We start from the raw sequence: 17276 nt of genomic DNA, 5'->3' as shown, positions 1-17276 counted from the left end.
TTACATTAGTGAAGTTGAGGCTATTTACCTAATAGGTCTGCTCAAAGCACTTATTCCACTGCTTCCCTTTGTTGGTTTTGCTGATTCAACAGTAATTATGAATTTCTCTTAGACATAAATTGTAATATTATATATTTGTTTTTCCACCTATCTGCTAGTTTTCTTCAAATCCTTCTCCTCCCTTTGTGATGAGCCAATCACGAAGTTAAAAGGCAAGATAAGTTGCTTAACAGAACTAAAGGAAATGGGCTTCGTAGTTTTGGTAAAACCATATATTTCCAGCAACTAACTAGATAAAGAGAAGTTGCATAATTCCTAGTTCATCACAGACATCTGTAAGTGCCAATGCCACTGTAAAAAGGCTTTAAGATTTCTCTCTTAAAATTAACTGATATTTAAGTAAAGAGCATCTGATACCAAAGCTAACATTCAAGATTTATACTTCCTTTTAAGTCAGTATCTTAACATATTCTGGTACAGGATGGTACAAAACCTAATTTAAGGGAAGGTAGCTATGTCTAGTAAGTGAAATAAGCACTTAATTGTTGTTGAAATTAAATTAAATTTCATGCTATTAACAATATGATTTCCTGGATACTGAACTACTTAAGAGGACCAGTAACAGCATATGCACCATTTTGGTCAAATTGCAACATATAAGAGAGCTGCAAGTTAGGAAAACTTGGTACATTTAGAAAAAAAAAAAAAAAAGTAAAATAGTGGCTTCTACATTCCTGATTCTATTAAGGTTTTCATGCTCCTCATGATCAAAAATACCATTACATTCCTATTGTACAACTCATGTGAAGTGTATTGGCAATACTTGCCTTAGAAACATGCTGAGAGCATCTATTCTGAGATCATGTTTTCATACTTGCTTTTTCTTCCACATTTTAATACAGTAGGGTGGTTATGAAAAATGTTTGTTCTTCTGCCACCACAGGCATTTTAATTATTCTGCCAGGTTGCCAGCATAAATTACACATTAGTAAATTGAAAAGAAAACAAACAAAGCAGGAGTGAAGGAAAGACATCATACCTTATGTGCCAGGTGAAAGAGTAAACGGTTCTGGAGACCACTCTTAGGTGCTGAAAGGAAAATTCAGTATGGATTATTGTAATGAACTACTCACAGGGTATCTCTTCATATTTTTAACTTTCTTTCTCAATAGACATGAATGCACCCCTATTCTTTCATTAACTAGCCCAAGTACAGTTCTTCACTGAGAGCCCTTTGCAGGTCATGCCTTAGGGGAGGTTCTACAAATTTTAGAGTGGTTTAGAGGTCTTTCTCATTCCTATCTTCATTCCCTGACTATTTCTTTTTAAATTCCTGTTGAAAATAATTTTTCATTGGCCTCTACCTTCAATGAACCTTAAAACTTCTATGAATCACATTATCATTTCCCTACAGCAATTTCTCAATAATTCTCTGGTTTTTTTTTTTTTTTTTGTGACACATAAGCATAGCACTTTTTCAAAATAAAAAGTAGCAACAGATAAACTCAAGGCTCCTTCTATAAGTGTCACATTTGAAATAAGTTTAGATTTATAATTCCAGGAATCTCAACAACTTCTAGTGTATTGAAAAACCCAGTGCTGCTACCATTTTGTTAGTCATGCACATTACATTATACCTCTAATATTTCTTCTGTCCTTAAGAATGAAAGGCATACAAAAGAATTCTACAGCCAGAGCAGATAAGATTCAAACCAAGATATGGCAAGAGATTTAAGAGGGGTATTTTCTTACTAGAGCCAGTAAAGTTAATGAAATTTCTTGCTCCAGCAGGATTAGGAATTCCATTGATTTCACTCCATATGACACAAATTGTAAACTGCAGAGTTTTAAGTCACTAGAGCCTTTTGCTTCACCAAGAGTGACAAATGTCCTGATCAAACAGAGCTATTCATTTCTTTTGCAAGCAATGTTCCAAAAAGCCTTCCCTTGTTTCCTGTACTTTTCCTAGCCTAATGAGCACTCTCATTCTTGCTCAGACCAACCAGCTGGCAAACTATGTTCCACAGAAGGGGTGTACATGGAATCTTTACAAAAAGCAGAATTACTTACTGTGTTTATAAGGCCACAAAAGTGCAGAGTTAGCACAGCAATAGCCTGTAACACAAGGCTGTAATTCTTCTGACATCCTAAACCATAAAAGGGCTCAAACCACCAATCCCTCTTCCCCATCACCCCCTGAAGACAGAATTTTTTTTTAAGCAATTTAGCAAGAGATTTGCAGATTTCTTATTCTTTCTCCACATAGTAAGTAAACTTTGTAACACAGTGGACAGTGCCAAAACCCAGGCCATTCTGATAAGATTGGCAGCACAAGGCTGCCCACCTACTTCTAGTAAGTACAAAAACTATTTCTTCCCTTTTTCCCTTAGCAAACTGTTGTATTTAACCACATTCCTAGGAAAATTAGGACAGTTAATTGTATCTTTAAAGAGCTACTAGAATAGAAGTCCAAAACACAAAGGTGGCATGAAAGCACTCTCACAAGACCACAACATCTTGTAAGATACTTCTAAGAGAGCATCAAGTTGTTAGGAAGCTAAATTGTCTTCAGTCTAGGATATATGTGGGAATTAGGCTCTTTATTAAGTAACAGAAAGTTTCTGATCTACAATAAATATTGCATAGGCAGCTGTAGTAGTATAACTGACACAATAGCATGCATATTTCAGCCACTGAGTTAGTAAGTGAGAGTACCTTAATTTAAATGTACGCTCTTCACTCTACATGTTCCCTAGAATTAATTGATAGGTTTTAATATCAAAGTTTAGGAGGGTTGCACATGGACCATACATGTGCTTTTGTGAGAAACTTCAACCACAACCATCCTTCACAATTCAAAACATTTGGTCATCAAAGACTCCAAAAATACAAGCAGGACAGATTGTGGGATTTATACTGAAAATAACATATTGTATAATCACAGTACCATGGGTAAAGACATCAATGTTCCTTTTTTGAGTAGGTTTTCCTTTTTTTTTTTTTTTTTCCTTTTGAGTGTGTTTTAGCATTAATTTCACAGTGAAAATTGTGACTTGCAAGCAATACTGTCAAGAATCTAAATGAAGGAATTTTTGTTTCACTGGTCAAACAGTGAGTGCAGGCTGCCCTTTCAAACCTGGCATCTGATCTGACATCAAAATTCTTATTTACTTCTTGGCAAAAACTGGAACGTTAGCCCACATTATTTAACACTTAAAAACAGGTGAAAGATGAAATCTGAGTTTTGATGGTGTGCATGGATATATGGAGGGTGGAAAAGTGTCCTGCTTTGTAAGATATTATATGATACCAGCTATCTGATATTCTTTAAAATAAGTTGCTTAAAACCCCAGACAAATCTAGCTCTGTCAATATAGTAAGCAGAAATATGGAAACATTCAATATCAGCAGTTTCTTTTCTTTTGGTGCCAAATGCATTCTTTAAGGAAGATAAGGAAACATATGAACAAGGTCAGATTAGTTTTCAGAAAGAATGGGGTCATGAATATTGGATAAAGACACTGTCAATCACTGGAGCAGGAAATGATACAACTGCCTCATCAGAGTCAATGATTTTTAAGGGACATTAGTTTGGTTTTTTTATTATTCTCTGCTGCTACTGAATTTCATTGTCACTGATCTATTAATACTACCAGAAAGCACAGAAGCACAGTCTCCTTTTCCTGTTCTACTTTTTCAAGACAATGACTCTACTCTTTTTTTTTTTTTTTTTTTTTTTTTTTTTTAAATCAGTACTAAGCAATCTTGGGATCATAAGGTACATGATGACAATGCTGCATGGCAACAAACTGGACCCTGCTTCAGGTCTAATATTGCCTTGTACTCAAGCACTGAAGTAGCTGGACGAGATATATTTCCACCTAGGAAACGCATTGATATTCCTTTGCCAGAATTTTTGTCATGACCAGTGGTGTTTTTCCAGGCACTAGTGTCATACTAGTGTCATAGCTGTCATAGATCTTAAAAGTGTTCTGCATATTTTTATGTGCTGACACTGACAGGCACCTACTGAAGTATTTGTAGAAAATAAAATAAGCAACTACAGTAAGAACGAAGACATTGTTGAAGACGTCTTCACTAGTTATTAAACAAAACGTCAAACTCACTAGAAATGGCAGCTCAGATTCTTGGTGGGTTCCATGCTACTGTCTCAGGCAGTAAAAAGATGATGAAATAGAGTCATGGACAATCTGGAATTTGTGCCCTCTCATAAGAGTGCAAGGCACTGCTGGCCATGCATCCAGCATTAACAAATCCCATCTAGCACGTAATGCATATTCTATAGCAGCACTTCACACATCAACAGGCATAGAACACACGTTAAACACACATAGCAGGAGCTGGTAGGGATGGAGCAGGGCTTAGAAGGATCCATCCTGACAGTAGAAAATATGACCAGAGGAAACCTTATTCTCCTTGTTCCTGAGAAAAAATGCTCTGCTTATCTGAACATAGTAGCTGAATGAAGCCCTCTGTGTCTCAAAACCAAAGTTTCACTGGTAGAGGGGAAAATGAAAGGGAATGGGAAAAATGTTAAAAAAAAAACATGGGCCAGTAGTGAGGTTTACACTTGCACCCATTTAAACAGCTCAACTGTTCAGAATTTTCTTGAATGAAATTTACAGAGGATATTCACTGAAATTTTCCCATTCCCACAAAACTTAAATGGCAGTTCAGCTATGTTCAGTTACTTGCAATACACACACATTTAATTTCAGTCATACTAAGCACAAAGTAAATTAAAGATCATCAAATTAATTACTCCTGGGCTGTAGCTTCCACTATACTTAACAAGAAAATAAGGTTAGTAGCTTTTAGAGTTTAAATATGTGATCTTTTCACTTGTGACTTTGAAAGTTTCATATATGAAACAGCTGGTTCAAAACCTCAGCTAAAATGCACCAAAACCAAATACTGTTCTCAAGACAGAGAGTACAAGCAACAAAGCAGATAAAATCATGTAGGTGAACATACAATCCTAAGAAAAGGAAAACCCAGTAACTGTTCTGTGCCTGCTTGTAACTGAACATTTTCACTGGTGACAACTATTTCACACCTGAAAAACATTATTTCACAAATAAGCAAAACTGATTTGGAAAAGGTCATTGTTCTTACTAACCCATCTCTGTTCTGCTTTTGTACAATATTGCTTGTTTCAATAAAGGCTGTAAAATGAGTTCTCTGTTCACTAAAACCACATTCACATCTGACACATGCAGAGATGTGAAGAAGCAAAGTAATTACAAAACTTTTCCCATCAAAAATTGGAAGGGATAAAAAAAACCCCAACTTTAATGAATGGTTCAGCAATACAACCCTGTCTGTGCATGAATCTTAAATTTAATTCTAAGATTCCATTTATCCTGAAAAGACTGTTTCTCATAACAGACTTAACTGTAGCCCCACTTATGTGCACATTTTGTGGTTTAAAAGAACAATTTTAGTTCTTATGCTTTAGTTCTTAGCTTCTTTCCTAATGCAAGCCAACAGCTTCTGAAAGCACTATGCCAGCTTCTAAACAATCAGATCAGTTGTCAGGATCACAGTCCAAGTGTGCCAGGCTGAGTTTCTGTTCTTTGGCATTTGCAAAGTAAAGAACTGTGAATGCAACATAAGAGTATTCGTTTTTATAATAAAAAAATAATAATTTGTTGTTATTATATACTAAATCAAGATCAAAAGTTTAAGCCTCATTCTCTCAAGACAAGATTGGCTGCTCACAGCACAGAAAACGCGTTCAGCCAATGTATGAGGACACAGATGCAAAAGGAGTCAGCAAAGCATCACTTGGCAGCTTCACTATGGGATGGCTACAAAACAACAGTAGCTGACTTGGAAGTAACTCTACCTTCACTTCAGAACCAGGAACATTAGTAACTGCAATGTGAGCAGACAACAGGGGAAAAGGAGAAGCCAGAAAAATCTGAAAGGAATGTGGAAGAAAGCCTAGAGGAGGTAAAACAGAATTGTAATGAAAAACCTTCAAGGAGGGATTTTTATTTATTGCCTTTTTGCTTTACTTCTTAGGTTATATTTGCAGTAATTCTTTTTTTATATGACTTCTGATATTCAGACTTATTCTTTCCTGAGAGAATCACAGAATGGCTTAGATTGGAAGGGACCTTAAAGATACCTAATTCCAACTCCCCTGCTGTAGCCATGAACACCTTTCACTAGACCAGGTTACTCAAGACCCTGTTCAGCCTGGCTTTGAACATTTCTAGGGACAGAACTTCTCTGGGCAACCCCTCACCATCTCCACAGTAAAGAATTTCTTCCTTGTATCTAATCTAAACCTACTCTCAGTTAAAAGCTATTCCTCCTTGTCCTATCACTACATGCCTGTGTTAATGGTCCTTGTTCAGTTCTCTTTTAAGTCTTGTCTAGGTACTGGAAAGCCTGAATGAGGTCCCCTGAACCCTTTTGTTCTCCAAGTTGAAAAATCCAATTATCTTTGCCTTTCCTTATAGGAAAGGTGCTCCATCCCTCTCATCATTTTAGTGGCCTACTCTGGACTTGCTCCAGCAGGTCCATGTCCCTCCTATGCTGAGGACCCCAGAGCTGGATGCAGCACCACAGATGGGGTCTCACCAGAGCAGAACAAAGGGGCAGAATCCCCTCCTTCATCCTGCTGCTCACGCTCCTTTGGATGCAGACCAGGATACAATTGGCTTTCTGGGCTGAGTGCCATTGCTGGGTCATGTCCATCCTCTTGTCCACCTGCACTCCCAAGTCCTTCTTGGCAGGGCTGACTTTGATCCCTTCATCCCCCAGCTGGTGTTGATACCAGGGGTTGCCCCAACCCAGGTGCAGCACCTTGCACTCGGTTGTGCTGAACTTCTTGATGTTCTCACAGATCGACCTCTCAAGCCTGTTCAGATCCCTATGGCTGGCATCCCATCCTTCAGGTGAGTGAAGAGCACCACTCAGCTTGGTGCTATCTGCAAACCTGCTGAAGGTGCACTTGATCCCTTCATCTGTGTCATTAATGATGATATGAGATAACACTGGTCCCAATACAGACCCCTGAGGGACAGCACTGGTCACTTGGGCCCATTGGGACTCTGAGCTGTTGATCACTACCCTCTGGATCTGTCTGAACAATTAATCCACCTAACAGTCTACCCATCAAATCCATATCTATACAATTTTGAGAGAAGAATTTTGTGAAGAACCATGTCAAAAGCTTTACAGAAGTCCAGATAAATGACATCCATAGCCCTTCCCTTGCCCACTGAAGGAGTCACTCCATCACTGAAAGCCACTAAGTTGGTCAGGCAGAACTTGCCCTTGGTGAAACTATGCTGGCAGTCCTTAATGACCTCCCCATCCCCTCTATTCCATGAAGTTTGAATTAAATAACAACGAGCCAAGAGATCAACTCACATCTATTATAAAATAAAGATAAAACCTTGCTCCACAAGAGATTGTGGACTATGTATCTGTATGAATACATTAATTACCTCATGTCTTTTAATGATAGTTTCCTAAATTTTAAGTATCCTGCAAAATTTTCCTCATTAATGGAATGATGGTTAACAACAATTTCCCTTAGCAACAACAACAGTATATGGCAAGAAAGAACTTGATTTTATTTCAAGATATTTACATGTTTGTGTGGAAAACTTATTCCAGAAAGCTAGCTGATATTTATACTCCCTTTCACACAGAGATTGTGTCACTGTAGAAATTTAGAACTATAGCTGAAACTAAATTAGTTTCCCTTAATTTGTTTTAGCAGTATGCTACTTTCAGGGGTTTAGCATAACTGCAGCAATAAACAGCACACACTATATAAGAATTCAGGCAAAATAATCCCAAAATAGCAATGGTAAAGAGCCTAATATTAACACCTATCATTTTTTTTCAGTGGTATTCAAGGCAGTATTGGATAAATGGTGTTCTTCTAAAGACTTTTCCTGTTCAAAGGAAGCATGTTTATTTTTCTTCAAGGTCTTTGCAAAACTGTGGAAGAGAGCACAAAATGATATGGCCTCAGCTGTCAATACTATATTGCAAACAGCCACCACTTATGCAATCCTAAATTGTTTAAAAAAAGATCTGACTTAAGTAAAAATGAAACGGTTTAAATTCAATATAAGAAAGACTGAAAAGGGAATATACCACACTTAAAAGCTTTCAGTGGAGAAAGGACAAGCATTACAAATCCTCAGATGTGACTGCTTCCCACCAAGCTTAAGTAGCCAGAAATTACCAGATTACAGTACTCACAAGAAAGGTTTAGCACCTCATTATAAAAACTCGCATGCTGTTCTTCTTAAACAATTATGTAAAATCAGGAACTGATCAGGAACTGAACTAATGTGACCACTCCATTATTTTCTGTTCCCTCCCTCAGCTACACTCCCTCCTGCTCTTGCTTTCTTAATATTCCTACCCCTGCCTCCAGCACCCAAATATCACTAACTGCACCCCTTACTCTGCCACTCACTGTACTATTACTAACTAATCTGAAGGGGCAGGACAAACACTAACCTTCCCTCCCCTCCAGCTCACAGTTAATAAATGTGCATGCCAGCTGTGTATCTGTCATCTCTAGAATGGATTACTGTAACTCACAAGATGTGAAGCTGATGACAATGGCTCCAACTGGTACAGGACGCAGCTGCTTGCTTCCTCCATGCTCTAGGTCACAGTGACACCTCAAAGCTCTATTGCCCATTTATTTTTAGATTCACTTCAAATTCTAGGTTGCAATCTCCAAATCTCAAATTTGTGGTACGTTAAAGATTAAATTATTTGTGAATATTAGAAATTTACACACCTCTTGAACAATACAAATCACAAAGCCCTACATCAAATTTTTTTACAAGTGAAAATAAAAAAAACATTTCCAGTTGTGGGACTCAAGCTCAGCATGATCTTTCTGAGGATTTTAAAGGGATATGAGAACCTAATTCTTTTTTTTTAATGTTACAAAATTGTCCTTTTGAAAGGCACTCTTTCACAGCCGAAGAAAGCACACTATTATTTTCTTCCTACTCTATTTTGCAGCTCAAGACAAGAAGACTAATGAAAGAAAGGAGAAAACCCATCCTTCAATAAGAGTTTTATCCTAAGAAGGCAAGGGTCAGAAGTTGAGTGGGATATCACTACTCTTAATTCTACTTAAAACACACTGAGATACTATGGTTATAGAAAACAATATAAATCACTAAGATATATAAAAAGTGATGGGCAACAAAGTTAAACTGCAGAAACATTTTTAGGCAGCAAAAATTTCTCTAGAATCCAATTTTCATTTCTCCTCTTTGAATGATCCCATGCGTGTTCAGATTAAAGTAGAACTGTAATAATGTGACTATTGAACTCCATGCCTTGAAGAATCAGATACCTAACATCTGACTTATAAGGCAGTGAGACCACCTACTAAGTCATTCAAACTACCTAAACAGAGCTCTTGTCTTCATCAGGGAGAATGGTTAGTTCTCTCAGATGCTTATTTGTTTTATAATAATTTCACTGGCTTAATTTGCTTCATCTGCGCTGGCTCAGGGACACAGAAGCAGTCAAAAGAAAAGTAACCTTTTGTTGTTGGTTGGCATATGCTGGGTTTTGTATTTAGAAATTAATAAGAGAAATTATTTTCCAGATGCTTATTTTAGTTCCAGCTGCTCCACATGCCCAAGGTATTTTTAGGAAGGAAACTGCATGATAATCCTCCCGTTAAATGAAAGTTAAAATTAACTAACCCCCAAACAGAACCCCAAGCCCAAAAAACTTTGCTCTAAAGTATCCTTTATTGCATACTTTGTCTGAAATTACTTTAAGTGTTCAAATCAATAAGCAGTCTTTTCCAACAGAGCCATACATCTCACCTTTCAAGGCTGCTTGTTCTGCTTGTGTGTACATCCCCAGAAAGAAGTATGTACAGGCAAGGTTCACCCAAACATCTGGATTGCAAGTTGCTTGCTTGGTTAAAGCCTCATATTCCTGTAACAGAAGAGAGAGTTGATTTTTAAAAAATGTGTAATAGCACATACTTGTATTAAATATTATTCTTTCTTCCACAATTTTATAATGTATCATTGAATTACTGAGATCAAACAATTTATTCTGAAGTTCACTGCAGTCCTTACAACAAAACTATTATTTTAAGCTATGTCCCTACTTTTTTGTTTGCAACACTGTAACAGACCACAGGGACAAGCAGTGCCATAAATCATCACATATAAGCAAGATTTCTGTTAATACTGAAGTTACAGAAATATAAAACATATTTATACTGTAAATATATTATAGCAAAAATATTATTTACATATATAAGCCCCAATATATGTAAGCTATAAAAGCATCAATATAACCAACTTCTGTTGCTTTCCTAAGTTCTCCAGTCAAAGCCTGGGAGCCATAATCACCAGGGAAATCTCTTTGTGAATACTTACTGGAGCAAGCGTTAAATGTGTTTTTGTAAACCTGTAGGTAGTGTCTTAGTGTATATTAAACATGTGGAAGTGTGTGTTAAGTCTGAGTTATGCAATATAATAATATCAAGTGCAGGAAGAAAAATTTTTTGTACTACTAATAACTAAAGTATTTTTAAATTATGTTTAATTTTATCACATTTTTTTTTTAGTTCCTAATTTTGTGTATGTTTTATAATTACATATTAGTACAGTGGTACATGTATATAATTTATAAATGTATAGATGTGTGTATATACATTGGGGGTGTGTACTCAAAAATTTTTTACTAATAGGGGTATAGCAAAATTGTTTGGAGACCACTGCATTAAAATGCAAGCCTATAAATCGGTATTGGGCAAATTCAAGATCTCCTTACAGATGAAGATTAGTAATTTGTAGTAAATATTAATAACCTGTTCCTAACTTTACCATTTCCCATTTTAAGATTTACAGCCAACAGCTATAGAAAGGCTCTAAAAAGCATATTCTGATATTTCTTACACATCCACATTGATTATATATCCTGTAATTCTGCCACAGAAACAGCTTCAGTTCTTGTTATCTGTGAAACAGCAAAAACTTAACAGATTAATCTTTCATTCTACTTTTTTTAAACAAAAAAACTTTGCAGCCACTAAACAATTATATTCCTGAAGATAAGCATCTTTCCTCAGAGTAACAACAGGTGCTAAAAACACAGGCATGGAGATCTCTAAATGCCATTTTTCCTGTGTCACAGTTCTGATAAATTCCTAGGAAGGACCATCCCAATGGAAGTGCCTGCTGCTGGTGCTCCTGATCTCCATCCAGCCATGGAGGCAGGAAGCATAAGGCAAAGCAGGCAGGGTCACTCAAGGTTCTCACAAGACCTGCTGAAGGAATGTCATCCATGTACTCCAGATCACTGCAAGCTGCTTTCCCTCCCAGCAAAACATCCCTTTGACTCTGTACTTGTTCCCCTAACATGAATTGGAAGTCCCCTCTACCTAGGGAGAGTTTAGCAGATTGAGCCTCTGTGGGTGGGAGACTTCTTACCTCTGGGAAAAAGGACAGATATCTATATCTATACAGAATGAGATAAAATAAGTCATGCCCAAAGGACAGCAAATCCCAGGAGCGCAAACATGCTGACAAAAATAAAGTTTAAAGTGTGCAAGCATAAAGAATTAATTTTTTTGCTGCCAAATAAAAGTAAGCTGCACTCCCAAACAGAGAAGATACTGGTCCTTACCAGTATCTTAAAAGCACCCTTAATAGCCAGCTCAGTCTTGCTAGTAGTTCAGGGACTAGCTGTCCAATAATATTTACAATAAATAAACACAAACATAATAAATATAACAATAATAATGATTAATATTTTAAAAATAAAACATAGAGGCCAACCTTTCCTACTGAGGCCAGTTTAATCTTGACGTAGGCCTGCCATGGAGCTCTGAGATATAGGCCACTGCTGTTTATTGGGACCATCTGGAACCTTTCAAAATTCATTCAGATTAAATGCACCCAAAGGTCTCTTTTGACTAGGGCTTCAGGCAGATTAATTAGAAAAGACAAAGTGCATAAACACAAGTCATGTTCTGGCTTGGCCATTCCAAGTAAGCAATATATAAAGAGTGTTCTAGCAGTACCAATGTGACTCTGTGGAAACAGTAAATAAAAATTAGGACTATTAGTGTTCCTTATCCTGTAGTTCTGGGCCATGTGTCTGGACTATGTGGTATTGCCCCTTTCCTCACTGAAAGCCATTCAACATAAGTCTCTCAAAGACTACTTCACAAGAACTTCCCCCCCTCCTTTCTAAATAAACCAACAAACCAAAAAAAAAAAACAATACTCTCAAACCTGTCCTAAGAGTCAACCTGAGGCATACTTTTGCCATCCAGAAGCACTAACAACTCCTTGCTATTTTACTCTCCTCCTCCTCATGCCTCTATCACTAGACACATGCAGTTTTCCTCAAAAGCAGGCTGCCAGATCGATTGTCTACAACTATGGACACCAACTCAATGCCCTCATTACTTGTCTGAATTCTTCAAGCCCATAAACACAGATGCTGAAGAGCCAATAAACAAGCCAACATATATGGCTGCTCCATATGTGCTCAAATGAGATACTTACCATAACCTGGCTACAGTCATCATAGAGAGGCCTAGAGAACTCCCAGAGCTAAAAAACCCCACTTTTTACTTTCTATTTTCAGCTATCAGGAACTGAAGTGTACCGGTATTCTCACACTTCTCACAGAATTACTCAAGCATGACCAGATACTGCTCATGGATGAACACTTACCCTAGTACAGCCCTGGTCCTTCCCTGATTTACTGTTTGACTAAAATTATCCTGAGCCAAGCTGGCAGGAGGTCCTGTTCAGTGAAGTGGTGGAATAGCTCCTACTTCTCTGCCAGGAGAAAGGTGGCAGATTGGAGAGACTGCTGCTGGCTGGTTGTAGGATTTTGACAGAAACAATGCATTGAAGGCTGTAGCCCAGGGGTCATTCTTTGCTCTCATGTGTGCAGTTGATGAGCCAAAATGGCATTACCATGGCCAGCAGCTGCACCATGCCAGTATGCTGTATGCCTTGAAGCAGAGGGTGCAGACTGCAAGCTTGAAACTTGTTCTTGAATCCAACCAAGAAGTGCACCTGCCCATGGTAAGTTGTCTAGTAATTTTTTTAATATATGTATATAGATATAGGCACAGATATAAAAAAACTCCAAAACCTCATTTTTAAGGCCCCAGCTGATTCAATTTATAAGACCAAGCAGCTCAGACAAAGAATAATTGGCCTGATGCTCTAATTCTGGTACTTGGGTGACACTGGGAAAATTTTCAGAAGATTTTAGATTAGAGCTATGAACAAGCAGCAGCAGCTGCAGAAAGACAGATGGGTTTTTCTCCATTATGGACACTAGATATGGATGATTCCAGAAAAATAATTAGATGTCATCATATACTAGGGAAGCTCTGGTTGCCATATGATGCCAGGAAGACATGAGCTACTCAGTAAAAATAAGTTTGTCCATGAAGGAAGTTAGTCAGTCCCCCAGGAAGAACTGCACCATGACTGCTGGAAGAGTCAAGCCCATTGCAATATCATTTGTACGCTGGGGTACAGCAGAAGGGATGATCCCACCAGACCAGTGGCATTGGCATAACCCTTGAGAAAGGCATCTGCTGTTAAAAAGGGGAAAGTATAACCCTAGTGAAGCTGAGGTTAGTGCTCTACCTAGAGGATACCTAACTGTTGTTGGTGTGCCTGTGATAAGAGAATGAGAATTCTCTCACATGAATGTGACAGAGATTTTGCTGTCATTCTCTCTGAATATATTCCTGGAGCTGGAATGGATGTCTGTGTGTTTTTCATTTCTTCCCTTTTTCTCCCGGTGGTGCACAATGGCCACAATTCCCAAGCTTACCCAAAGGTTGCTACGCAACTAACACACCCAGCTCACCATGGAAGTATCATCATTAATAAAAGCATTGAACAGTGTGATTTCTGAAGACCCTCATCAGGTACAAACCATGAACAGGAATACAAACCATGAACTCTTAATACACTGACACACACTATGTGTTGTCACTTGCAGGAACATAGCAGTGTAAATAATTTCTATTATGTGCAATGTCATTCTGGATAATTCAGCAGAATCTTTGACCCACAGTATTTTATTTACAGTGCTTTTGGCACTCCCCAAAGAGTGCTCCAAGATCTCAAGGGTATAGATTATCAAGGAATTTGTCCTTGAGAATACAGCAACAACACCCCTGCAACATAGCATATGAGATAACAGCATTTTACATTTCAACATGGAAGTCAATAACTGAAAGGCAGCTCAGCCTCCACGGTGGAATGAGACCTACAGCCTTAGAAATTAAAACTAGAGTGTTCTGGCCCCAAAGAAACTAGGTTGAGATGCACAGGCTCATTTCCCACATGTCACCAGAAAAATGACAAAGCTATCAGGACTTATCACTGTGCAAAAAAACAGTATTAAATCCGGGAAGACAAGCCCTATGATCTCTCACTTAAAACATACACAATCAATCAAACTACAAATCATACAAACCTTTTATTGTTCAACTTGGGCAGAAAACCAGGAAAAAAGATTACTATAGTGCAGTTTTTAAAAGCCTGAATCAAGAGCACCACCTAGTGGTGAATCAAACACCACATGCAAAACCAATTAGGAAAATCTAAAAAAAGCACTTGCCTTTTCATTGAAGGAAACACGTAACATCTACTCTGGCTATAAAAGCATCTCCTGGGTATTTAAAAAAGCAGAATTTATTTCAAATTTCTTTTCAAATTCTTTTTTATTTCAAAGAAATCGCAAATTATTTTTCCTTTGTATATGAACATTTTTCTTTTTAAACTTTTGATCCCTATTAACACCTAATGTCTAGATATAAATTAACTACAGCAACTGATTGTTGTATTCATAATATCTAAATTCCACCGGTCTAAACATGAATATTAATTTACCATGATGTCCTGTACATTCTACATTCTATACTGTTTACCATCCATTTGATTCACTGAGCATTTCTAATATCTCCAACAGATATTTTTCTCTTCAATTTTTTAAAAGACAGAGTGCCCTGTGCCTTTCTTACTTAGAAGCTTTAGAGTTTTCACCTCATGTATGCATCTTGTGCATGTGACGATTTATCTAAGAGAGAAAATATCATCATTGTTCTATAATCTATTTCTTTTCTTTTTATTATCTTTTGTTAATACTTTAAATTAACATCTGTTTTTAATATTGATTCTGGGGAAAGCAAGTTCAAAGACTGCAAAACCAGCTATACTTCAGTTACACTTCACAGTGAAGGGACACAACAGAACTGTAAGAGGCAAACATTAAAATGTACATATTTGAACAATTAACATATATTTTAGTGACTTAAAGCTTTTAGAAAAAAAAAGACTGCCTCATTTAATTGAATTACCTAATATAAGAAAATGCAAAGAAGAGCAATAAAGTACATTAAATGGTCAGGGGCATCAACTTCTAAAGAAAGAATTTTTTAATACCTATCACAGAAAAGCTACACAATGAAGACAGAAATATTATTAAACCTGAAAAATGAAACTGTGGAAACCCAGCTGGAAAAAGGGAATGATGGATTTAGGACATGAACAATGACATTCAACTGAACAAATTAAGCTACTGAGCCTAGTATGAAATAAGTCAGTACATAACATTTTAAAAGTTCTATTTTCATAGGCAAAATACAATTTTTTTTTCCCAATCCAAACTGCTTCCCACAGCATCTGCCTTATTACTGTACATTTGTACCTTAACTGGCTAGCAGGGCTGTTTCCTATTACAGACCATCTTCCTCCTGTTGTCATTGCTTTATCACAACATCCCAATTTCCAGCCTCGGGAACAGAACTTCCCCACCTTACCTCCAAAGCTCTCTTGTAGTCACCCAAATGAAATGCACAGTATCCGATCCAAAGGTTGCCATCCTCCTCCTCCTCGCCCACGTGCTGTTTAAACTTTGCAGAGAATAAAGAATGTAAGAATTTTGTCAGCTGACACAGTTTCTAAAGCCCCACAGATAACCAAAGCAGTACTAGGCTATCATAGCGCGGATGGTTTGACAGCTGTGGACGCTGCTGGGGTGGAGCTGCTTTCACATTTCGAAGGGCAGCAGCAGGCAGCCCTCACAGGCCAAACCCGGCTCCGTGAAGCAGGGAGCAACAGGTGCCGCTGCCTGAGAGGCGAGAGGCTCCCAAGGCAGGGGAAGGGGTGCTCTCGCCCCGCTGCCCTGAGGGCACAGGGCTGGCAGCGACGATCCCGCTCTCCCGAGGGGAGCCTGTCACCTCCAGCAAGGCGATCGCGCCGGTGAAGTCCCTCTGGGCCAAGAGCTCTTCCAACTGCGGCACCTCCTTCCCTTTCTTCCTCCGCCTGTCTCCCGGCGGCGGGGTACCCCCCACGGCCGGCTTGGCCCGCGAGAGCATCTGGGCACAGAGCAAAGAGGAGTCGGGTCAGAGCGGGCCCTCCCTCGGCGGTGCCCACCCCGCCGCGTCCCCCGTCCTACCGCCCCTCACCATCCTGCGATCACTCACTGCCCCGCCGCCCCTCACCATCCTACCATCCCTCACCGCCCCGCCGCCCCTCACCATCCTGTGGCCGGGCCCGGGCTCCGCGTTGCCGCGGCGGCGCCGTTGCCGGGGTAACGGCGGGACGGCGGAAGGCCGCGGTGAAAGGGCGCCGGCTGACGACTGGCGCCGTCCCCAGGGTTCCGCCGCCCGTGCGGCGGATGGCGATCTCCGCGGCGGCCGCCTCGGTCGGAGCCGCGCTGGTTCCTCCCCCAAACCCCGTGGCTCTTCCTCTCCTCGCCTTTGGCCCCTGGCCTGAACATCCGGGTCCCGCACTTGGGTCGCAACAGCGCCACGGATTTGGGACAGAGTGGCCGGGAAGCGGCCAGGTGGAAAAGGACCCGGGGGCGCTGGTTGACAGCGTGTGGCCAGGTGGCCAAGAAGGCCAGTGGCGTCGTGTCAGATAAAATGTGGCCAGCCCCTGTACCCTCGTGAGGCCACGACAAGAACGACATTGAGGGGCTGGAGTGTATCCAAAGGAGGGCAGCAAAGCTGCTGAGGGGTCTGGAGCACAAATCTAGTTGTCCCAAAGCAGGTTTTTTTTCACCCTGTGAAAAACGATAATTATTTGGTTTTTAAAATTTTTAATGTTTAATAATAATAAAATGGTTATAAAAATAGTAATACAATTAGAGTAATAAAAATTTAGAGTTAGGACAATTACAAGACAATAAAAAGCAAAGAATTACGGACGTCTGGATGCTCTCGGGCACTTAAG

The 17276-nt window shown here is 39.1% G+C and overlaps 1 protein-coding gene across 5 annotated transcripts in view; it reads right to left on the bottom strand.

Moving 5' to 3' along the window:
- The window catches only part of IFT56 (intraflagellar transport 56), a 46982-nt gene extending 30320 nt beyond the window's left edge, over positions 1 to 16662 (bottom strand). For 3 of the 5 annotated variants that reach the window (XM_053943941.1, XM_053943942.1, XM_053943944.1), the window contains exons 1-5: positions 16580 to 16662; positions 16280 to 16417; positions 15860 to 15952; positions 9861 to 9975; positions 1040 to 1089 (exon numbers count right to left, since the gene is read on the bottom strand). In XM_053943941.1, coding sequence (XP_053799916.1) covers positions 1040 to 1089; positions 9861 to 9975; positions 15860 to 15952; positions 16280 to 16417; positions 16580 to 16582 — 399 coding nt within the window. In that variant the 5' untranslated portion in view covers positions 16583 to 16662. Of the gene's footprint in view, positions 1 to 827; positions 950 to 1039; positions 1090 to 9860; positions 9976 to 10949; positions 11004 to 15859; positions 15953 to 16279; positions 16418 to 16579 lie in introns of those variants that run through there. The other 2 variants (XM_053943945.1, XM_053943943.1) reach the window with 2 other exon arrangements.
- Positions 16663 to 17276: the final 614 nt, after the last annotated feature.

The sequence above is a fragment of the Vidua chalybeata genome, chromosome 5, assembly GCF_026979565.1.
Source record: "Vidua chalybeata isolate OUT-0048 chromosome 5, bVidCha1 merged haplotype, whole genome shotgun sequence".
Taxonomy (NCBI): Eukaryota; Metazoa; Chordata; class Aves; order Passeriformes; family Viduidae; genus Vidua; species Vidua chalybeata.
The sequence above is the reverse complement of the archived record's forward strand: the minus strand, read 5'-3'. Positions and strand labels throughout refer to the sequence as shown.